General features: G+C 43.2%; 1 protein-coding gene across 2 annotated transcripts in view; it reads left to right on the top strand.

Moving 5' to 3' along the window:
* The first annotated feature begins 1,123 nt into the window (after positions 1 to 1,123).
* Positions 1,124 to 25,056, top strand: part of fndc3a (fibronectin type III domain containing 3A) — a 43,525-nt gene continuing 19,592 nt past the window's right edge. The window contains exons 1-4 of one of the 2 annotated variants that reach the window (XM_088300712.1): positions 1,124 to 1,262; positions 1,493 to 1,633; positions 4,808 to 4,951; positions 17,613 to 17,688. In XM_088300712.1, coding sequence (XP_088156838.1) covers positions 4,841 to 4,951; positions 17,613 to 17,688 — 187 coding nt within the window. In that variant the 5' untranslated portion in view covers positions 1,124 to 1,262; positions 1,493 to 1,633; positions 4,808 to 4,840. Of the gene's footprint in view, positions 1,263 to 1,492; positions 1,634 to 4,807; positions 4,952 to 15,217; positions 15,330 to 17,612; positions 17,689 to 25,056 lie in introns of those variants that run through there. The other variant, XM_088300713.1, reaches the window with a different exon arrangement.

Raw genomic sequence — 25,056 nt, forward strand, 5'->3', positions numbered from 1 at the left:
CGTCAAGGGTTTTCTTATAATGGCGTAGCAAGAAACTTTCAGATGCAACTTCAAGGGTTTAACGAAATCTGCCTGAATTTGTTTTAAAACATTTTAAATAACGTACATTATTGAAAAAATATGTTATTTTTTAATCAATTTCTTCTTGCTTAGATTATATTGGTTTTAATACCTTATGAATACAATCGTATATACCCGTTTGTCAGTCTGTCAGTCTCCCTATTACAAATCCAAATGAAAGTAACAGCAATTTACAAATTCTTTACGTTTTAGAGTAATGCTATGAGAAACTACAAATACTGTACTGTACGGTCGTATATTCCACTGCAGTCAGGCCAGCCTCCACTGGCAAAAACGAAGTCAAGCCAGCCGCCACTTTTATTTTCAATACTGTGCAACACGGTGGATTACAGTAATGCGCCACCTTCAAAATAAAAGTTATGAAACTCAAGTATGCACGTCAGTGGTTTGGATTCAAAATAATGTTATTAAACTTCTATATTCACCCAGGGGGAATGCAAACTGACTCAGAATAGCACCCAAAAATGTTATGAATTGAGAAAGAAAGAGAAATCAATGTAAACTGTACTGTGTGGACAGTTGCGTTCCAGCAGGTAGCGCTAAACCCGATCTTGAACAGCCAGACTAATACGTAGTTGATTTTATTATTTTAAAGATTAATTATCTGTTACCTTAATGTGCATTTTTAGTATACTAAAAAAACTTAATTGTAAAAAATATACAAACAGTGTCAGAATAATTTAGTTTAATAATTTGGGTCTTTTAATTCGTATGAAAACGAAACTGAACAAGGAACATAATAAAAAACATTCAATTTCTGCCTTTAAATGTGTACTTTCTGCCCGTAGTGTAATTAAATGTCAGTTTCGTTAAATTATCGACTGTTTGGGATTCCCGTTGACGTAAAAGGTTTTTTCCCAGCCCAGTTTCAGCCGATTGTCAAACACTATTGACATTTGTCACAGTGGACCAGTCGACACGTCTCCAAAAAGATCTTCCAAGAAAAGGTAGCGTGACAAACGTCGGAACAATAGTCGAACAGATATATATGACGCCACTTATCCGTTTGACGCTATTTAAACGGACCCGTCAACGTTTCAATTTACTTGGAGCGTCGCCATGATTTGCTTTAACGCGCATGCGCACACAGTCGGACCGTAAGCGATGGCGAAATTCCTGCTTTTTATGCAAGGAGGACCAGCCTGGGAAGCAAAGTTATCTCGATAGAATTGACCACTTAGGTGAGCCTTGACCCTATTAAAGCGTCTTTCGGCTCCACTCGGAAGCCTTTTGAGACGAAAGAGAAAGAAAAAATTGAAAAAAAAGAAGCTTCATCTCGCTAACTATTAGCAACGTAGCATCAGGCGGCTAACGTTAGCATGTTCCCCCCTGTCTTTTTTTTGGGCTTGTTGTTTTATCATGGCGAGCTCACGGTTGGACAACTGTTGTTGTCTTGTTTTCTTTCTTCCAGGTGGTGTGGGGGGTTTGCACAGAGGTAGAAGCTGCTCCTCTTCGCAGCCCGCTGACGTGGACGGCTGAAGGAGAGGAGAAAAAAAATAGGCGACAAATTGAGTGCGTTGCATCGCTTGTCGTCCAACAACAGTCTGATTGAGTGAGTAACATTAGAAGCGCTCCTTTCACATAACACACGTCCCTCATTTGATACGGGGCAACATTTAAAAAATGATTCGGAAATGAGGTGACATGTGAAAACGGTTTGCACCTGCTAATGGACCCCGCAGCCTGCTAATAATAATATGACACCTGTAGCTAGAATAATCACAGGGTTTGGCAAAACAAGTACTAATGTAAAACACTACAGCTGATAATTGCTTGGATGAAACGAGTCACTTGTGAGAAACCGAAATTGTAAAAAGTAATAAAAACCAAAACTCGTTCACCATGACAACATCACTGTATATGTATACTACGTAAGCGTATAAAACCGCACAGATTATAACAATAATGCTAGTGCTTTACCACTTCAACACATGCAACTTTTCATGTTGCATGAACCATAATATGCTAAAAAATAGACTTCACTTCTTAATTGTAAGGAATTGCGAGTAGAGGCCCTTCTGCCTCATCAGGGAATACCTATCCACGGTGGAATAACGACACCGTGGTTATTGTCATGTTTGCAGGTGATATTGTGTCCAAATTAAATTCTGATGCATTAAATTTGTCTTTGATAATTCTATATAACAAATAGGGGGGAAAAAAACTGTGGTCGAGGAGAAACAGCAGCGCTGGGTCGTACCTCCGTCTCCCTTTGGATCAGGAAGTCAGGCCGGTCCCACTTATGAGATAATGGGTTATAAATCGGTGCCAGCCCCTCCTTTCTCGGATGAGTTGCCTATTCTAACGCCCATGTGTCATTATGTGATTGCATAATTGTTCAGTATCATCAGTTTTATCAGAACCGCTAATGCATGCGTGTCCAAGATTTGACACAGGTTATTATTCAATGTCATATGCAAGAAAAAACAATGTATTTTGAGAAATTAAATTAAGACAAAAGGTTGCTATTTTTTTTTTTTTTCAAATAAAAGGTGTTAAATGACAACAGTCATACTTTCAAGATATAAACGTGTACGTTATCTGCATTATAGTCGCAATAGTACGATAAGGTATGTTTTCGATATTAAAGTCGTAAAATGAGATTAAAGTTATATATTTTATTTCGTAATAATAAGACAGCTGTATCGAGAATACACGGGTCTCGGACAGACAAAGTCACACATTAGAAGCATTGCAGCTTATTACTTGAATAAATCAAGCAGTGGTGAGCAACCTGAAGTTTGGGGGCCATGTTTAAACGTATAGCATAATTCAGGGGAAACTTTGTATCTATAAGGGTCTCACTGATAGGGGAAGAAAATCAGGCTAATGAATCCCATTCTAAGTAGATACATAAGTTTCAGTCAAACTTATCAGGTAGTTCCTGACAAATAGTGTTACCAGTGACATCGTGTGACTCTATTAAAAGGTTATTGTTACCGTGGCAACCGAGGCTGCTATTTTCTATTATTTTTTATGTGACAATCTGGGTCCATATACAGCATTTATGTACGATGCCATTGCGTGCCCTGAAAGGTCCTTATAAAAGACAATGAATTATTTCTATAATTATGTATTTTCACTTTGAGACTGTGCACTCCGAAAGTGAGAGACAGCTGTCACTTGTTTCTGCCAGCTGCAGTCCTCACTCCTCAGTGATGATATACATTTGAATCACACGGTAATCCAGTGCCATGCTTGACATGTTCGGGCTGAATTGGGCAATGGAAAACAAATTTCCAGTCGGCGACTCGCACCCATACACCTGGCTATTTAACATCGCACGCATATCTCGTCGCTGCTAGTCGTGCGTCCACTTTTCTTATTGCAAAACAATGTTTTCACACTGAGAACAATTCTTCAAATAAAGAAGCCTCATCAAGAATCTTTATTGTCAAACTAAACAAAGCATGTGTGTTGCATGCATTTTAAGGGAAAACATAGACATACCCGAGGAAAATTGCGAACAATGTCGGATGTCATAAACAGGATAACAAATGGCATTAGTCTCACGGTGCATTAACGTTCAAGCAACGGATGATTGATTAAAAATGGTGGAGCACCACATCTAGGCAGATAATATACTCACAGGCATGCAGTCTTTATCCTCTGCAAAGAAAGACTAACATTTCCGTTGCTTCATGAGGAGTGACTGTCTTATGTTGTTGTACTGCCCCCTGGAGGCCTCGTCATGCACACAAAAACGAGCAGAATCAAATTAACGTTTGGGGGGGGGGGCTGCGGTTGTCGGTGGTGTTGTCTGTGCGTGGGGAGACTTGAGTTTTTAAAAAAAAAAAAAAAAAAAAACTTATCTCAAGGCACCACCGTAGTAAATTATTTTAGCAAAACAACATACAAAAACAGTATACGGCTTTGTGGTGGTTGTTTATATCTGGCTTGGTCTCTGAAAATGTAATTTTGCGACATTGCGACGCCGTTTATCTGGGATTCAAATTTCAAATTTGTGCACCCGGACAAGGTGTCAGATGTTTGTATTGATTTGTGAACTGTTTTGTAACATCGGCGAGTCCGTGGGCCAGCTGATTTGGAGGAGTCGGGGCCAAAAAGGCACTCTGCGGGCCGGCCGCCCACCCGCCCCTCGCACTTCAGTTCATTGACCGCTGCATTGTAAACGCAGCCGTGTTGTTTCAGCTTAAGCCGGGGAGGAGCTAAAGCTAACAGATAAGCCAGATCACCGCAAGGTTTAAGAGCACAGGCATACTGCACTGTAATTAGGTTCAAGGACATACGATACATCTCTCTCACATTCTACTGATGTTTAAAAAAAAAAAAATTCACATCATCTGTCCTACACTGAAAGGCTGCTTATTCTTCTTTGGAATGGATCATATTTAATTAACCATGATTCAGTTACTTCACCTGACTGGGTTTGAGTTGGTGCATAATCCCTCTCAGTTGAGCATTGTGTGCATTTCCTCAGGTACCTTTCGCAGGCTGAAAGATCTGCTCCTCTCAGTCGCAGTAGCAGCAATTTGTGCTGATGGCAAAATTCCCCCCAAAATTGTATAAAATACCATGGCAAAAACATCAGTAAAAGCAGTGTACTTGGCTAAATATGCAACATCAATTTCTTTATAATTTAACCCCTAATATTAGGCAATGGGGACTATTGTGTAAAAAAAAAAAAAAATGTTACGTATGGAAAAATTGACACAAAGCCACTCTGGAAGCAAAACGGTACTAAAAGACTGCGACTTTGTTGCAGGAGCCCCTCTCTAGTGGTGTGAATGAGGGAGACATGGCAGACCACACCCCGCCTCTGGAGTCCGGCCAACTTCTCAGCCCTGAACTCCCTATCCTGGCATCACCGCCACCTCCAGCCATGGTCAACGGCGAGGGCCCCCAGCAGGTAAGCTGACGCCCCATCGCCGTCTTGTTGCGGAGGAGCCGTCCATTTTGCTTCGCTTTGTAGAACTCCGTTATTGGATTAGGTATAGCATATAGCACTGGTTCTCAAATGGGGGTCGGCGTACCCCTTTGTGCATGAAGGCAGTCGGTGAGATTTTTAAAATTTATATAAAAAAAAAATAGCATCCATCCATATGCGCACACATGAGCAGGCAGTTATCTGCCCCCGTGCAACACCCCCGACCCCGTAACCACAGACATCTTGCTTCGTCGTTCTCTGTCAGCAAAGTGATAACCCATATTAGAGAGCAGGAAAGGAACTAGCTCATCTTTCTTATCCTCACACAAAAACAGATTATGAGGCGATGCATAGAATGCATTTTCCAAGTGCAAAGTCGGGCTTTTACTTTTGAATATTTTTCGAATTGATTAAACTCTCCATCATTTCACCAAAATGCCCCTAAATCACTAATCGATTATCAATGGTTGTGAGTTAATTTGGTGATTGTTTGACCATTAAAATGCATACATATTTCTAATCTTTCTCCACGAGTATATACTGAAAAAAATGGCCTCTATTTCTGGTTTTGTGTACTTTTTGAAGTGCCCCAACTTGCAACAAGATGGTGCCAAAGTTCTGGCGAAGAAAAGTAGTCGTTGGGGCCAAGGAAGTACATGCAAATGTGATGCTAAGACTCACATATTTTGTATGTCACAGGGTTTAGCCTGGGTTGTTGGTGGAAGTTACGGAGACTCTATGGAGGAAGCGATTGTATTTAGGGCACCTTTTACCAGCGAGTGACATGTTTGCCAGGGCTGGCAAACTGCTTTTCAAAGTTTAGTAGGTGAAAATGACACTCCTCATTTTGATGCTGACAGCCTGACAACAGTTGCTGCAGTTGCAGGTGCTGCTGGTCAAGTTTGAGAAAACCCGGCTGACTCAAATGTGTCGTTTGAGCCGGCAATAGTGCTACTGCGGTTCTGACGTCACCTTGTCCCGTCAGTACTCACTAATGTTTTCAAAGAAAACCTTTATCATCAAAAAAAGGTCCAAATTATTAAGTTATGTTTTCTCTTCTAGATTCATAATTGTTCTTCAGCCAAGCAATTTATTATAATTTTTTAAATAAATGTAATTCTTTTCCAATAGAATTTTCAATTGGAGTTCTAGTCTTTGCGATAAGTCTGTTTTACACCGCCTATATATGTCATCATGTTCTATAATTTTTCCCATTTGCCAATGTTGCGCATGTTGCATGGAAGAATCTTGTTTGAAGTACTGCGCTTATTTATAGAAGTGGTTGTCGCGTTCTGCAATTTGAGGAAATGCGTCAATTTGCCGAATGCTGTACGCACAAAAGTGTGCTTTATTCTGAAATGGGTCTGCAGTGTGGATTGAAAACGGGCTTATTAGGCTGGGAATTCTTACAATTAGATGAACATTCGTCACTCTGGTCTGATATTGAAGGAGTCTCATCATATCATATACTCACTAATCAGATGAGAGCTGCTCACTCCGTCATCTTGTGAAACCTGATGCGCCCAGCTGATGGTTTCAGATGCTAAAAACATGCAGATTACTCAGAGTCACTCCTGAAACACCTCAACCGGATTTGATGATGAATTTCTCGAGAAGCAGATGTGCGTCTGTTAGCGTGCGCGGCTCCCTGAGTGGGTATTGTGTAATGGAGCAATTTTTTAATGTCAGAATAAGTGAGAGTGAGCGGCCCTGACGTAAGGGCTGTCATTTTTGTCTTCCCAAATAGCGCCGAGCTCGCATCGTCTCTTGCAATTTGTTCAGATAAGGCTCGCTAATATTAGCCACGGTCCACGTGGCTTTCCAGCCGTCTTGTCATTTTCCACTGTGGGGGGAAAAAAATAAAACGTCATGCTGAGCTGAGCTACGATGCGAGGGTGATGTCACGGAATTCGGTTACCTTGTTGACGGCAAAAAATAAGAGGTCGCCCGATTACCTGCGCGCGTCACGCATCCGTGTGCTTAGCGTTTTATGCCAGCCAGCCAGAGGAATAAAAACACGGCTCTACCTTCCCGCTTGACGTCATTGCCGCACCTACTGTTCGGGCCAATTTGAGCCGCTGCGTGTGCATGACTGCTGAAGGGAACTGAAATGTGTTCTCATGTGGCGTAATAACACGTATCTGATAACATGGCTCTGTTTGTCTTAACGTGCTGACTTGTCGTGCATCTATATTTAAATGATTTACAATGGGAGAAATAAAACACCTTTTTGCATATTTTCTAAATGGCCAGGGAGAAAAAATGTAACAAATTGCAGTTATTTGGAGTTCTAGCTAAGGAATGGCATAGGGACAGGGACGGAGCCCTGTGGAATATTGTAGGGGTTGGGGGGAGTAAGTACGTGCAGTCTTGTTTGTCATTCCATCTTAAAAATCTCAAATGAGCTGCTCACGTGTTGATGTGATCGTTTCCAATGTGGTGTTTACATGTCACGACATTTTAATGAGAGCTGCCATTGTAGAGATATGTGACTTGCACAGTTCATTGTAAACAGCGCATAATTTCTAACAATGATCGTATAATAGTTTTGTTTTTTTTAAACTTTCATTGTGGGCTTCGAACCATCCCTTTGTTCAAAAACGAAATATTATTTCACATTGACTGTGCAGCAACTGCACCAACATGAATTTTGATTCCGTTAATGGTTTGGTGTGTAACAGAAAACAGGCGAAAATGTCGATCATTGTTTCACCAAAATAAAAGCAGATGTCTGCAAATGTCTTATTTTGTTTCAGCACAAAGCTAATTATTCTCCTTTCATGTAGGACGACAGAAATCTGTAAATATTTACTGTTGACGGGATGAATTTTGAGAGGATTTGAACGGTTTTAAATGCGGCGAGGTCTCAAAATTATTTATGGATTAACAAAATAAACATCGATTAGTTTGTTGATCCATTCCATGTCGATTACATGACTAATAATTGCACCTCTTGCTCTCTCCAAATAAAGTTCCAACATGGAATGCCACTTAAATTCAGACATCGTGCCGTGTTGGCAACGGTGTCAAGATGTTCCGAATCACTCCTGTTGGCCCTGAACAAGGCATCTGTTTCAGGGATTAATTGGGGCGAGGCATTACTATCAGAGGAAATCCGGTCATTCCTAATCCAGTCCATTTATCGTGGCCGTCACATTTTGTGTTTTGAGAGGTCTCAGGTGTGTACATATCGTGGCGTTGGGACCCCGTGGAGTGGTTTGGTCCTGACAAAGCAGGCCAGGGCTGCCGTGACAGTGAAAATCAGTGATGGCTGAACAACACCCCCCCCCACTACTCGGCCACCCCCGCTCCTCCCCGCCCCACCCTCGCTGACCTTTTACTTTGACAAGCTGCAAGGACAATTCCTCCTCCTTTCCCCCGCATCCAGTCTGCGCTGCCGGGTATTCGCGCTCGACTGGAGCAGTTATTGTGAGTCAGAGACGAAGCCGCTGTCATGGGGTCATTACCTGAGATGATTAGAGATCACTTTGTTTACAGCGTGATTCACCGCTTCCGTCCATTAACTGTACCCAGCCCCCCTCTCGCCGTCCAACCGCCAGAAAGGTCTTCCTGCAGTTGCAACAGATGAAGCTGTCAATTTTTAAACCTAGCTAATGGATCGTGGGCTTGGTTGCTTTGATTTAGTTTATGGCGTGCAGTTGACTATTTTTTTGGGGCTCGCAGCTTCTTCTCATAAGACCCATGCCTCAAAATAAGTGGAATCGCAGCGTAGCATGTATCCGACTTTACGTAATTGAAAAGCGACAAATGTCACGATTCTGTGCGGCAGGAATGGGAGTAACAACAGTCATGGCGGGGAAAATCAGCGGTGGAAGGAATGCGAGGTTTTAGATTGAATTCATACTTTGATACCTACGTAGACTCTTCTCCTCATTCGGGTCACTTTGGGGATGCTTTCGGTTCCAAATTGAGCATCAAAACCGGCAGTCTGAACGTAGCCTGTAATTGCCTCTTCAAAGTAAAATGTCAGAGCTCCGATTTTCTTTTGTTTAGGCTAGGGTACTCTACGGGTTCTGTAGTCTTTCTTTTTTATTTTTATTTTTTTTGTGTGGCTCTGATTAAGCCAGACATGCCGACCAAATGTCTTGTTGCAAAGTGAGACTGGTGTCAGAGGCGACCGATTCACTTTTACTTTGTAGCCTTTTTGTTTCCTGCATTTCGAAGCAATACAATACAACTTTATTTACAGTGCGTATTTCTGTAACAAAGCACTTTCCATATGTTGTTGTAATATGACAGTTAATTAAATAGCCATGCTTATGTTTGTTTGCTCGACGAGTGCCACAAAACATTGGGTCGTTAGTCCTCATAAATTGATACATTAAACAAGCAGTGCGCGCTTGTGTGTGTGTGTGTGTGTGTGTGTGGGCGTGTGTGTGTGTGTGGTCTGAGGCGAGCTGAGGCTTGCGGCCTGCTCATGTTACCGTAAACGCGAGAGACCTCCTTCTGGACTCTGCCGTCTTTGGTGCTTCAGACAGAGAAGCCGGAAAAATGCCATCCTGTGCCTGTCAATTTTTTGTATGAGTGTGCGTGCGTGTGTGTCAGCATTCAGGGGTGTGAGACTGTGCGTGTGGCAGTTGATCTGGGCGATGATTGGGGGGGTGGGGGTGGGAGCATAATCATGATGATTTTTTTTTATTGAAAATCATGATTATGAAAAAAAACGATTATTCATTGATTTCAAAACGGAGTATTTATTGAACCACCAAAAGTCATCCAATCCAAACTACTATCGGACCCTCAATCCTATTCATCTCCACATTCTTGAACATTTAATTCTTGCACACTGTTTTTGGTTGCCTTTTTATATATCGTGTGCAATTTAATTGAACTATAACTTGAAAGAACAACAAGATTATGATTTGGTAACCAAGTAAAATAAGTCACAGGCATGCGTTCATGCGAGGGCCCACTATTCGTCACCTATTTTGAGGAGGTGGGCAGAGTGTGACTCAGCAGTGTTTTTTTTTTTTTTTTTTGCTTTTTTCGACACTCCCTTTTCTTGACTAGAGAGAGAAAGGGAGAGAACAGTGACATTTTCCTCACATCACATTTCGGATATTCTTTCGGGAAACCCCATTGACACAAATGTCAAAACATTCGGCGGTGGCCAAGCTGAAATAAAGCCAAATGTTTTCTTTTGTGTTCAGTTTTTTTTTGTTTTGGAGCAAGTGCAACATTCAAAATGGACATGGATGTTTTATGTTTTTGTTCCCCACTTTCAAAATTTTAATTTTTTTTTTCTAATGGCGACAGTTTGTTATTGTGCATTACGAGGCGTTCTTTTTGGCAAGGCAGCTTTATTTCTTGAGCACATTGTGCAAATCAGAGAAAACAGAAGTATCTTACTTACCAAAATTATGAAAGGAACGTACATTGAGGGGGAGGGGGGGGCGTGTCTCGGTGTACTTTTAAAGGCTAAGCGCAATTGGACGTCGCTCTACTTTTAGCTCAGTGTTAATAACATGCTCGTTTTGTCTGACGATGCGGCATTAAACCTTGTGATTCGTCCTCCGACACGCAGACTGAGACAGTTTGACGTCCTCTCACTCATTGATTTGAGCATCCCCTCGGCGGTTTGTTGCTAATAATATCTTTAATCTTGGGCTTTATCACGCATCTCGGAAAAATTCCTCCTTCCCTATTACGTTATTCAATCATCTGTTGTTTCCCAGGGATGATGAAATGGCTTTGAATCATCAATCGTCACACGCGCGAGACCGTCGCTGGTTTGTTCCGCGGCTGGCGGGATTGTTTACCCGCCAGCCCCCGCCCCTCCTCCCCCGTGGCATTTAGCTGGCTTCCTGTCCTCCAGCTGCCGTTGTCGCACCGGCGCACGGTAAACAATTAAAGAGGAACAAATGGTGAGAAACCTGAACTCTGAGTCAGAGGCGGCAGTGGTACGTCAGCGCCCAGAGCCATGAAATTATGCAGCAGTGGTTGTAAATCGCATGCGTGTCACTCTCGCCGACCCGCGCTGAGCATGTCGCAGGGGATTTTGTTTCAGTAGTGGGAGGTATCAAAGTAGAAATATTTCATTATTTCAAGATTTTTGTACTTTACTTGAGGGCAGTGTTTTTTCCGCCCACATGAACACAGATATTTGTGCTTGCAAGTCCTTACTTTGTTAAACTGGTCCTATTGCTTCTCTGGATCATGACATATAAAAGAAAAAAAGGTGTAAAAAAAAAAAAAAAAATAGTCAACACTAGCTAAACTACGGGAACACATTGCTTTGATGGCAAAAAAAAAATCTTATGGTTTGAGATGTTATACAAATGGATTTTGTGTTTTGCACGTAATTACGTTTCAGTCTGTACTTTTTGTGATTTGCTGTTGACTGAAATTGACATCACAGTTGCGAAGGGCTCAGCTAACGACCAATCATGGTTCAGAAAACGAGCGAGCCATTTTATTTTAGATTGTCATTTCAAGGTTACATCATGAAAAAAACAAAAAAAAAAACAATGCGAGTGAGAGTCGTCGCTTCTTGCAGCATTGACCGCAATTTAAAACGGCAAGTCAACCCGCGTCACGGAATTCATTGACGGTTCATCGTATTTGACATTTGGAGCGTCCACGCCGTAATGTTCCGACGAGTCATCGTTCATCTGTTTTAATGCACACTTTCCTCTGCTGGCTTCTCCTCGAAGATAATTATAACGGCCAGAAAACGAGAGCGTGAAGCGAGCGCTGATCAGTGCTCAGCCATCTGCGTGAGGAGAAAAGTAACCTCTGCAGTTTCTCTCTTCATCTCGCCGTGTCTCTCGCGCTACGATTTCAGAGTCTGTCAAATTCAGACAAGTGTGTTCACTTCTTAAATGGCTGCGTCATTACCGTGCACACACACACACACACACACGCGCACACACACACACTCAGTTTCCCTGATGCAAACATTCAAACTTTGTAGTTGAAGTCTCCCCCCCAAAAAAAAAACCTGCCACAAAAGGGGACACTATCTGGTCCACTTTGGCTCCTTTTTGGCATGAGGGGGTCCGAATGAGTTTGAAACCAGAATGGTGCAACACTGCTTATTTAATTTGTGTTCAAGTGTCAGCGCATATTTTATGAACCGCCTCCCCTAAAATTCATTACGCTTACTTTTCTCTGCTTCAAGTCATCTGACGCCATAAGCTCATTGTGCTTGGATGCTCCTCCTCATTGCAGCGGGGCGGCTATTTTCGGTTAATTCCTTTAAATCCGGCTTTGATCACTTCACGCCGAGCGAAATAAACAGCAGGATTCCTGCTCGATTTATGTGAATGAGCCGCTCGTGGGGGCCAGCGGCATCTGTGTGTGTGTGCGTGTGTGTGGGGGCGTGTGTGTGAGTGTGTGTGTGTTGTCAACTTGGCACGGGCTACTCCTGGCTGTCGCTTTAAGGAATGATGTGTTGAGGATGAACAAGGGCAGATGTTGCAGAAGCAGTCGCGGCACAGGCGCTGGCTTTAATGTGACACGCCGCACGCGGCGTCTCATTGAAGCGTCGCTACCTCGACATCCAAAGTTGATCAATCCGTTCCGTGACTGGGGTTGACTTCCAAGTCCTTCTCATTCTGAAACGTCGGCTTAACTGAATTGTAACCTTTTACGTTTCACGTAAGTCCCAAGTTCCTGGCGCGAGTCCTCCCTAGTTGTCAAGTCTTGTTGGGTTAGGCAAAGTCACAAGTCACGGCTCGCTGTCTCGCTCGGTCACGTCTTTGCACATTAGTCGCTCTGCATTCATGATCTCAACTTGCATTCGTTAGCTTAACGACACTTTCACAATCGGTTTTGTAATGGTGCCAAACCGGCCTCCCTACTGTCGATTACTTTGTCTTCTCAATGACACGCATAACAGACTTGCCGTTCGTGTTTGACGAGCTATTGATTAGCTTGACTGTGAAGTTAATGTGCCTTATGTGTCTTTGTGGGTTTTATAGTTTTGGTCGTAGTTGTTGTCGGAGTAGCTTGCGCATCTTTGATTTGCAAACCTTGCATGTTGCCGTTCTCTTTTTACCGATTTTTTTTTTTTTTTTTTCTTGTCAAGCGTCTCATCATTGTCCGTTGCGCTATTTGTAGCGACAGACGGGCTTTGCGAAGGCTTCTGCTCTGCAGAATGCATTTGTGTATTTATTTCATCTGACACTATTATATTGCAGCAGCCGGCTGCTTCCCTCAGCCACCGTAATTAATTTCCACTTTGAATTGCATTTACACTTCTGTGGTGTTCAAGAGGGAACTGTAGGATGTTTAGAGAGCTGTACTGTCACGTAGTGGCGTTTTATAGCCACTTTAAAGGGGAAGTCAACCCCGACTAAAATGATTTGCAATAAATCGTTCGCTGGTCTAAACATGGCATTTTGATGAATATTGTCTTTGTGGAATATGAGTTGTGCAGCAAAATCCATCCGTTTTTTTTTTTTCTCCGGCAGCAGCCATTTTGTCACTTCCATCACACACTTGCTCAGGGCTCAGGTGACAAAGCTGAGCCATGATTGGTGTCAACCGCAGTGTCATGATCGGAATCAGGTGTGCTGTGGGAAATGATCCAGGTTCACTCAATTATTCTGAAACTGGGGGTGTGCGTGTGTGTATGGGGGGTGCGTGCGGGTGTGTGTGGGTGTGTCCTGTTAATGTGTCTTTGTTCACCTTTCTATGCCAGCAATATACTGTGGCAAGCAGAGCAACTAAATGTTCTTCCACTAGATGGCAGAAGGTGCCATTTACCTTTGCCTGTTGCCGTTGAAACGACAGAATAGTGCAGAATAGTGCGTTTTGTTTTCAAATGAACAGGTCCACATTTCACATAAGTGAAGTGACACAAGATCATAATTTCATTATTCATACATTTTGTGGTGCTTTTAATCGGTGGTGTTTCTTTAATCTTACCCACAGAGCATAAAATGAGCATTTTGTAAAATATATTGCTTTCTTTTAGCTGTTTCCCTCCTAATTTTTGTTAATTTAAATGAATTAATTTTGTAATTTTTTGGGGTGTTTGATTAACTAATCAAGTAATTGGTTAAAAAATTTTTTTTAACATTTTTAGATATGCGTTTTTATATAAATCAAATGTGAATTCTTTTTCACAAATTTTATCTTGGGAAAATTCTCAAATTTAATAATATTTTGTTTTAATTAACAATTTTGCATATCCAATTTTATTTCCTGAAATTGTCGATTTGAGCAAAAAAATCATTAAAATATAACGGATCATTTAAACTTTAGTTTGACTGTGAATTGTTTATGTTCCACAAAAACGATTGGCCTTTTTTTGGGGGGGGGGGGTGCGTTGGAGATTGAAGGGAGCGCATGAGGGAGGGAGTGAGAGAGCCAGCTAAATCGTGTGTGTGTGCGTATAAAAGTCAGCCTCAGAAGCCGCGCGTCTCCTTCACGTCGTTGCAAACGCCGTTGTCTGTATTGGATTTAACGCAGAAAAAGTCGCAGAACAAAGGACTCCCCGTGCCGCTACAGTTTGTCGACTCAGTCAACGGAGCGCGATTGCAATGAAGCCCATTAGCGGGCACAGCTGGCTGCGAGTGTGCTGGCACGCCAGCGAAGACTGGGCATCTTCGCACAGTTAATCCAGCCTCCTTCCCCACCCTCCTAGATGCGCTGATAAGGTTTCCCAACCATTGTCTGAGGGTCCGCCGCGGACGAGTGCTTATTTGTTGAAGGGGGGTTGCTGTGGATACGGACGACAGGGAGGCAGGAGCCAGACTGAAGCGCCAGGGTTTAGCGATTGCGAGATTTACGCCACTCCTCCCGTTAAAGCCAAACCCTCCTCCTTTCCGAAACGGCCGCTCGCCTCCTCCTGGCTGTTACGCGCGGAGGGAGTTGGTAGAAGTGTCACCAGGATCAGCCCCCGGCTAGGGGACCCCGGTGAATTTATCTTTTTACCCCCCACCCCTCACCTTCTCTTGACTGCGCCAAAAAGGAACGCCTGGATGAAAAAAAGCGATGCGGGCGACCGTAAGTAGCAGCTTGTTTATTTATTTCTTTTTGATAAATGTCACAGTAGATTTTGTCGGGCCGACGCCACCTGGCTGTGACGTGACACGCCTGCCCACTTTGACTCAATTAGTCCTCCCTTAGCCGCTCGCCCACCTCCCCCTGGAACCCCCCTCCCACCTCCTCCTCCTCGCTGACGTGTGGGTGTGTATGAACCTACGAGACGGTCTGTTTGCGTATGTGTGTGGCAGTCAAAGGGCTCTTTCCCCGCCGCTGCCGAGCACATGAATGGGAAGCAGTGTTGGCAATGGAGGTGTTGATGATTCCCGAGCGGCACGAGAACCGCAGCCTGAGCCCCGTGCTGGGGGACTGTCGCTTCTATGACAACGTCTTCCACAAGAGCGAGGTAACCACCACCACCCCAAAAAAAAGCTTCTCGCGTTGGCTTAGGGAGTTTCAAAGTGGAGAGAATGACGACCCAGGGAGGGTTTATAGACATTTTATGAGGGATATTTTGAGTTTAAAAGATTTATTGAGCTGTTATTTGTCTGTAGCAGGGGTGGCAGTGAACACCATTCAAAGCTTTGTTGTCGTCTTTCGAGCCACTGTGGTGAAGTGGTTGACTCTCCTGACGGGGGTGAATGTTTGTGTGTGTGTGCGCGTGTGTGTGTTTGCCCTGTGATTGACTGGCGACCAATCCACAGTGGAGTCTCCGACGTCAACTGGGATAGGATTCAGTCCTTGTGAGACAAAATAAAATTTGCGGTTCCTATTTGTAATTCACCATCACTAATTCATCTTTGCTCTTTTTTTTTTTTTTTTTTTTGGTGGCATGGAATATGTTGGGCTTTAAAAGGTTGGGCTTAGTCAGGTGAGTGACGTGGGAGTCGGTGAATGCGAATTTTGAATTGGCTGTAGTTAGCCAACCAGAAGTTAGCGGCTGCCTGTTAACTGGCTAGCCTGTCTGCGTTTTTAGTCCGTGGTCTTCAGTTGTGGTCATCGCAGCCTGTGTATGAATGTGCTTATGCGTTTTCGTTGCCAGTTTTCATTGAAGTGATTGAAAGTGCCCCTCGAGTTGAGTCCAGCCTTGACCACTTGAGGAGGTATTAGCATGCGTTCTAACTAACGGTGGTTGGCTAGGTAAAGTTAGCTAACATCAATAACCATTGTCGACTGTCGGAGATGTGCTGTTGTGGTATTTTTTTATTGTTTTGCCGTTGTCTCATTGCCTTTTATTTTATTTATTCTTCTATTTATTCGATTTTTTTTCATACGTAAAATTATGCCAAGCTTTGGAAGTCTTTCTTTTATGGACTGTTTTTCTCCTGGCTCGCTCCGTCGCATCAGCTTGGCTTTGAGTGCTTCTGGAGTCAGAGTGGATGACTGAGCAAAAATCTCAAGCGTATTTAGCACCTTTTTATTATTATTTTTTCAATTGCTTTCGAGGACTCTCAGCAGCAACTTTTTATGAACAAAGGACTTTGATTTGGCAATTGTGTGACTGGTCTTGTGACTGTTTTTGCCGACAAAGCGATTCTGAAGACAATGTGCTACATTTGCTTGCCGTGCTATGTCTAACGGAAGTGGGCACGATAAGTTAAGACCACACAAGGGTTCATTAATTTTGCAGATGTGTAGCAAGCAAATTTTTTTTGTAACCCTGAATAGCTGCTTTTATTGGTTGTGTATGATTTATCCAACCGAAACACAATGACGCCACAGTGAAAGTTGGCGAGGGGACTTTTTCTGGTCTCGACTTTAAATCGAATGCAGTTAAAGGCACAACCATGTGACATGAGAATTTGAAAAATATAATTAATTAAAAAAGAAAAAAAAGACATCTCTCTTCTGGCCTGTTCAGCAAATGGAATTTTTGTTTACCTCTGCACTCTGTTAAATAACTCTCAGCACTTAATGAGAGCTAATTTGCAAAAGAGATGACTCACTTCAACTGGTTTGAACCCCCAAAAAAGCAATGTGGTACTTTGATTTGCAACCGTTCAATATTTTGAGGGAATTTTTTGGGTTGCCTGGTAGCAGATGTGTTATTAATGGACCAGAAAAGGTCACCAAACAAACACGTATCGCGTCAGGTGTGAACGATTCATACCTCTTAACAATGTGGCAATGCGTTATATGGTACAGTCGTCCCTGGACTTCGAGTGCCTACACTTAAATTTTACGCGGCGCCAGCCAGGGTCTGCTCGGTATTTGTGCCTTTCTTTTCCCTCCAAATTTGAGTTAGTTTAACCGACATTCCAATCAAGTGGGGGTAAAATATGGAGTAATTAAAGTTAGTCTAATGCCCTCGCTTGTGGGCAAGGAGAGCATCCGACATTTATTGAAGGGGACAAACAGTCAAACCCACCAATACAAAATGAAAACACTCGCAAGGAGCTGCGTGAGCGTTCACTCACCCCCAGAAGCTTATGCGCTGTATAACCCACTCCCGTTCTTCAAGTCACGCATCTAGCACACAAATGCTACAAGTGTGTACAGTAATTAGACGTTATAAAACCCGGGTAAGCCAAGGTACAGCTGTATTTGTTTTCCGCTGTATGCTGTGGAAGAACCCGCCCGACTAATAAACTCACTTCGCATTTACAAGTAAATTTCCATTTCCAGCGTGTTTTTAATTAGCTATTTTTGCTAAATGCTTTTCTTCCCCCCCCCCCTCTCTCTCTCACAGGTAATCCTGGTGCAGGTAAACCCAGGTGAAGCCTTTACTATTCGACGAGAGGATGGTCAGTTTCAGTGTATCACAGGTAAGGAAAGGCCACGTGTGTTCGGAATGAGGATCTTTTTATTGTTTGAAATGGTCTACTTTCACGCAGAGGTCCTGCACAGTTGTCGTTATAAAAAAGCCTGGCAGTGTCTGCCAGGACGAGTCTGATCACCAGACTTTTTTTTTTCTTTTCACTTGCTTGGAACATTTTCTAAAACTTCACAATAGGGCTGCAACTAACAATTCTTTAATAATCAGTTGATCTGGCGATCACTTGCATTAAAAAAAAAAAAATCGCTTTATGAAACATGACATTTCAATTTTTCAGTGCAGAAAATGCATAAGCATTAAGAAATTCGGATTTAGTGATTGGTTCGGCCTGTGTGAAAAAAAAAAAATTGGATCATTGTTTTCCAAAGTGAAAGCAAATGTTTTGTTTTGATTCAACCCAAAGATAATCAATTGTCGAGAAGCTGCAACTCGGAAGATTTGCTCAATCTAAATGGAAAAAAATCTGTAAACGATAAACGACGATCGAAACTGTGGATTAATTGGATAATTACAACTACTTCAAACTCTCAATTAGGTATTAAAAGATGTATCATTACGATTTATGAGTAAGTTGAGCAAAAGCAAATTTACTTAAATTAATGAGCTCTCCACATTTCATGCCTTTTTTTTTTTTAAGCCAAATTTCTGAAGCACATTTTTGCTCAAGCATTGCAAGATTGGCTCTGATGCCACCACAGAAAGTGGAAAAATTGCCGAGTTGACTTCATTCATTCCTCCCTTTTATGAACAGCAGCAATGACAACATTGGTGACCTCTGCCATGACTCTTCCCGTCCACCTGAAGCATGCCGGTGCCATTTACAGCGAGACGCTGCATTTCCTGGCGAACGTGTTTTTTTAAACGCGTCAATGAAGTACATTATTGCTACCTGCACACAATCCGATGGAGTCTACTTGGCAATTTTCCTCCGGCGCAAGGTGGCCTGATACCTGTATTTAAGTCTCTGCTGCCATACTGGGAAAAAAGTGTGAACGTTAACACCCGACACACACTTTCGCATCGTCACGTGTTCAAAGCAATTTGTTGCGTCAAGATCTTGCTTCACCGGGTGATGTCTGAATGGCAAACGTGAAATCTTCTGACGTGGGATCATGATGTGAAAGATGCACCTTTGATCTGATGGCGTTTGCGTTGTCGCTTTTGTCACATTTTACGGAGTAGCCAGGACAGCGAAGTATGTCACAGAAAAGCCACAGAACCACTAAAATAGTTGAATTTTAACTTTGGTGCTCAAAAGCCACATCTGATTTTTAAAAGGAGCAGATGGGCCACTTTAGGTTTAAAAAAAAAAAGGTGGCTGTTCAATACCACTTTATTCCGACTGATACCAATACTCACTAATACCGATACCAAGTGTCGATACTGCTAATATTTGATACGCAAAACTTTAATCAGCGCAATGACAGATAATTTGTAACAATGGCCTTTCTGTCGTTCTGACTCACGTTATTCACCGATGTGTCAAACGGCCGCAATAAAATATAAATACAAGTTGTCACAGGTAGTACGGGTCCCGCATGCCATACTTGGCCCACCCCTGCAAAGATGGATTGGAAAACATAACACAAGTGACACAACACAATGTTTTCGCGTTGGGAACCTTTTGTAGCCGTTCCGCCTATGTCATTGTTGACACACAATGCTATTTTGTCTTGTGTGCCTCGCCTTCGCCTTTACCTTATGACACAAATGAATAAAGATGAGACAAAAAGCGTGGACAATTGGCCCCAGGCATGCCAGGTTTGGATGACAAAGGACTTGAGGCAGTGATCTAAAATGACGCGGAGGAAGCAAATAAAGCAAAACAAAAATACAATCTGTGCTTTGTTTTCCCCCACTCCATGCCCGAGTGCGTCGCTGGTGCACTGGCCGCCCATTACGAGCCGCATAAAGCGTCCTAATAGGGGCTGAGCATACATAGTGTCTCTGTCAGACGGAGGGGGGGAAAAAAAAAGCTTAAAGAGGTGCCTACTGTAGATCAGTGTGGCTGCTACTAACTGGTCTGTCACAGGGTGCACTCATCTTTGTGACGCGAATAGAAGGATGACTCACCGCTTGCGTCGCAGGAAGGCAGAAGAGGAGCGTGTGTGCATGCGTGCGCGCGCTTCTGTTTGCTTGGTTTGTTTTGGCGTGTCCTCAACAGGGTTGCATGATACTCGGGTACTGGAATAGTACGTTGATACTTGGACAAAAGAAAGAAAACGATGCTGGTCGTAGTGGAATGAATCCAGATTTGAAGCGGAAAATCGTTTTTGCTTTGTTCCGTATCGTCCTTGAATCATATCACATCCCGAGTATCGAATCGTCTTTTGTGAGAGATGCAGACCAGTTAGAAAGTGGTACGACTTTGTTTCGCTTAATTGAATTAATTTGAATAGTTTTGGACTTGAAGAGCTTTTAAAATGTTACAAATTGTTCAACATCACTAAAGCGACATCAGTTCAAGAGGATAAGTGTGCTCGCTTCAAGCTGCATTTATATCTGGAAAGACTGAAAGCTGGACGAGTGCGCCGCGTTAAGACTGTAGCGCACTTTATTGTAGACTTGTCAGATCTTCCGATGAAGCGACCCACGTGAAAGCACAGATCGGCTGTCAGGTCCGTACAATGACGGATGAGTTGTTTTTATTTGGGGGCTTGATGAGTTCCTCTGAGCCACTTGTTCATCAGGCTGTCTTTCACACCGCCTGGCCTGATGCATTGTCTGGCTCATCGCTGCCAGTTGGGTTTGTCGAGCCCGATTACAGAGGTGTGGCATCCTCCCCGATTGGTTCTGCGTCCTCATCCGACCCACTTTGTCAGACACTTGTGTTCACTCCGTTGCCAACGCTGCGAGGCACTTGCTATGGGTCCTGATGGCGCTGCAGATGCGCCTAGCCTGTTTTCCGTCGGCGGGATTTGAAGCGGTCCCCCGGTGGCAGAAAGAGAGCAGCCAGCCATACACTGTGGCGTGTCGGATAGAACGCTCGCAGAGACATCCGGAGAGTCTGTTATCCCCCCCCCATTTTAAGTTGGCTAATGCAAATCTGAAAAAAAAAAAGTTTTTGGATTCATAATGGAAAATTGAAAGAACAACGAATACAATCATTCTGATCTCTTTTGCTATTTTAAATCTGCATCCTGAAAAACGCCCTGGTTGCAGGTATTTTATTTTATTCCCACCTTTCCACTGGTTGCGTAACGGACCCCCCCTCCTTCACCTCACCCAAATTTGCATCATCCCAGGCCTCGCCATATCTGACACCGCCGTGCCGGGGCCGTTTTGCATTTTTATGAGATGTAGCAGCATGTCAATTAACTCTCGTCTTGTTAAGTCAATGTAAGCGGCTGCTCATGCCGTACTTTTACTTTAAACTTTTGATTTGTTTCATTGTTTGGCGACGTCCTTATGAGCCAGCTTAAGTCCAAGACCCTGAACCCACGTCAGGCTTTTTCACAAAGAAAAAAAAAATGACAAAAGAAAATGAAGACCCACTGCGCCAGTTAACAGCAAGAAGCTTGCAGCTAACTTGAGTTCACCACAGACAATTCTCCCATCTCATTCGCTGACACCCACGTCACTTACCAGGCCTGATTTTTGCCTTTAAAAGCCAGGCACACACACAAAGTTTCAGATATTATTGTGTGGAATGTGAGGATGGGGACACCAAGAGGACGACAATAATATCTGAACCTCACACACAATTTGTTGGTTAATAACAAAAAAAATGCAATCTAGAAAAAAAGCAATCAATGCCGGACAAGCCTAATGTCTCAACACATATCTTTTCGTTCTCGAGTGCGGCGTAAGCGTTACATAAAACGGCCGCACCCATGTTTAGATTAAAGCACCAAAACGGCGGCAGCTCTCATATCCTCTCCCGAGCTCAAGCCCGTCGCATACGGTTCACGTAATTGACCCCGCAAACATCACATTAGCCGCATTAGTCCGATATTTTTATGCTCGCCACCTCCGCCCCCTTCAATTTCAAGGGGTTGCTCGCGTTCATTCACAGCTTCCACGGCGAGTAGCTCCAAGGATGACTGAGCTCGTGACTCATTCTCCCACTGCTCCGTCGATATGAGGGGGAGGCGGGAACGGTGAAGAAACTGCTAATGTTTTCACATCTAAGTTTAGTCTTTGAGGAGTGTCCACATTATTTTTGTGTGGGCTTGTAAACATCAAGAACAAACACGTTGGAGGGGGTTAAGAAAAAAACAAAAAAACAACCTGGTCTCTGTGGCAATGGCCTTCCTCTCATTGTAGCGCCATCTGGCTTGGAGCGCTTCTGCTCTGTAATAGGCACAAGCATGAAGGTTACTGTTCACGTCATCCACGCCAGCAAGACTGCAGGGCCCTCTGTAAATAAATTCGGAGACAAACGATGTGTTCCGAATCATTCGCTCATTCCCTACTGCCCCGTCACTAATAGTGCATAGGAATTTTTCTATAGTTGACGTCAACGTAGCGCATCAATGTCAGATGGTAGACCTGTGATGATTATCAAACAAATGGATTCTAACACGAAAATGGATTTGAATCAGAAAATGTATTTTAAGTCATTCACTTCCAGCCGAGTTAAAAAAACAAAACGACTTTAGCCGTCAATGGCAGTTGATGACTTCAAAGATACGAGCGCGTCAAATCACAGAATAGAAACGTCGAGCGGATTATTTCGGCAGAAAGTTGGCGTCTCTCACGCCACTTTTTTTTTTATTATATATTTGTAATTATTTTTTACCTTTTTTATTAAATGATTGAAGTACTTTAAGGTGTCACAATAGAACTAAAATTATATCATCAAAGTCACTTTCTTCAGCTTGCCATGTTTCTTTCCTCAAAAATCTTATTTTCTCCACATTTTCTCAAAAACCAACTCACACTATCCTGCTGATTCTCAAAGAATTGAAAAAGGTGGTCAAACTCTTTTTTTTTTTTTTTTTTCAGCTGAAAGAAGAGACTTCTACTTGTAATAAAACCCAATCGGGCATAAGAGTCCAAAAGCTCTGAAACAGGAGGAACTGGTTTGGAAATGGCTGTGAATGACTTATTGGTCAGGGACGGTTTCTAACGTTTTCCTTTTTTAGCCGCTACTATAAATGAGATTCGACGGGGGGAAGTACTTGCTTGCAATTAGTATTTTATTTATTTATTTTTTTGACAGTCTCACGCTTTGCCTCTTTATGCAACGCTTTGCACTTATTAACCACGATCGGTTCATTTGTCTGCGTTCCCCATGCTCTTTTTTTATTTTTATTTTTTTAAATGTGCGTGCCAAGTCAATTTATTAGACGTGATTAATAAGCACCCTTGCTGCAGCTTTACGATCACAATGCCCATTTAACATGGAATTGAGAGATTTCACTCAGCACCGTTTTCATGGAATATTTCAGTCGGTTTCATGCCGACTCCTTGATGAGAGGCTCTCCTGATTTTTTTTATTTTTTTTTTTTAGAATCCCAGTCAATGCCGCATCTCACTTTGAGCTTTCTCAAGCCAATGGGGATGAGAACTGAAGTGTTTTAGAAAGCTGTTAAAAAACGTCTCTATGTGTACCGCGCTCACACACAGAAGCTTTCGGACAGTTTATGTGACTTTGACGATTGATGACTGTGTCGTCCGAACGCGTCTCCCACAGGTCAAATGGCTACTCGTCTTGGCTCGGTGTCAGCCTGCACTTTTGTGGAGGAGGACTGATGTTTTTTTATTGTCAACCCTCGCTGGAAGCCTGGCACTCTAGAGCCACGTCAGCACAGCCGATGTTCCAGTTGATTTAGGGGGAGGGGAGGATGGTGGTTGGGGGGTCCTTTCTATCTGATCTCTGTCAGAAGTTGTGCGTCAGACTGATGCAAAACAAGTACCTCCCACCTCCTCCTCCCACCATGTTTGTTACCTTAAACAAACGCGGCTTCCCATGAAGCCGCCTTTCTGCGCTGACGGGAAAAAAGTCAGATAGGATGCTAATGGCGTTTGTCAAAAATTGGACATCCTGTGTTGTCCAGACTCGGCTAATTAGAATAAGCCTCATCAGTCGTCAGGCAGGTGTACCACACAGCGATGTTTATTAGTCCCCCCCCCCCAAAAAAAAAAACGAGGGCGGAGTCAGTGTAACCGCATTTCATTCAGTTTTCACTCGGCCAGATTCCCTTGTGGAGATTTTCCGTTCTCACCATCTTCGCTGTGCTGAGTGTTCTCAAGCACTGACTCATTTTTTTTTCGCCTTTCACTCAGGCTGGCTTAGCTCACGGTGAGGTGGGCCCAGAAAGCTTGTCCCCGCCTCTGTCTTGCAAGTGTCTTGTCAGAGTAAACTTCTTAGCCGGTTGTCAAACACCTACAGGACATATTCGGGTGTGACGCTGTTTATCATTCATGTTTTCAGAGAAGTCTGTGATAATCGTTTGGTGTAATATTCATCAAGTCGTGTTGTCTGCCTTCGTCGTCAGTTTTGCCCAACAACGAATGCACGTCCTAGTTGTCAGTGGTAGTCCGTTGTCCGCCAACCGTCATCGGTCATCGTCGACCTTTGGTAATGGTCTGCTGTCGACCATATTAGCAATCAGTTGTCGTTCGTTGTAGTTATGTCCTGGACGCTGATCTCCAGTCTTAATAGTCAGTCGTTGTCATCTGCCATAGTTTGTCCTAGTCGATCATCGCAGTCGTCAGCCATGGTTGTCGGTTATTGTGTTATCGTAAGTCATCGATTTTGGTTGGTCTGCTGTTGTAGTCAAGTGTAGCGTCCGTCATTGTCGATCATCATTGTTGTCTGCGGTCGTCGTCTGTTTACCGTATTGAACATTTATCAGCGGCAGTTTGCCATCGTCGTCATCTGTCATGATCGTTAGCTGTCAGTCGTCGTCGTTTCAAGCTGGACCTCACTTTGTGTGTGGAACACCGCTCAGTTTTATTCGGTTGGCATATTTTTGTTTGTAACAGTAATCACAATGTCACTTCCGGTTTCACGGTGTCCTATATCACAGGCCGACTTTTTTGCCTTTTTGATTGACTGGTACATGTGCGTTTCTGCCGAGATGGCTGTAATGAACTCTGGACCTTTGTCACACTGTGCCCTGCTTGTTTATCGGAAACATTAAACTAATATTGGATGAGTGAATCAGTCGGGCACAGAGTGCCCCCTTTAATGCTTCACCTTCATGATTATGGTAGCCGAGGCCAATTGGGTTGGAACCGCTTTGGGGGGGGGGGGGGATTATACATTTCCGATTCAAATAGTGTTCAGGGTCAGTACAGAAGCACGTGGACTTGAGTCGACTGGTACGTTCATCGTTGGTGGACGCCACATAATGCGGCACACGTGCAGTACAAGTGACAACACTTTAATTAGGAAAAGAAACATTTT

The sequence above is a fragment of the Idiotropiscis lumnitzeri genome, chromosome 7, assembly GCF_059441095.1.
Source record: "Idiotropiscis lumnitzeri isolate Australia: NSW breed Sydney's pygmy pipehorse chromosome 7, RoL_Ilum_1.0, whole genome shotgun sequence".
In the NCBI taxonomy this organism is placed as follows: domain Eukaryota; kingdom Metazoa; phylum Chordata; class Actinopteri; order Syngnathiformes; family Syngnathidae; genus Idiotropiscis; species Idiotropiscis lumnitzeri.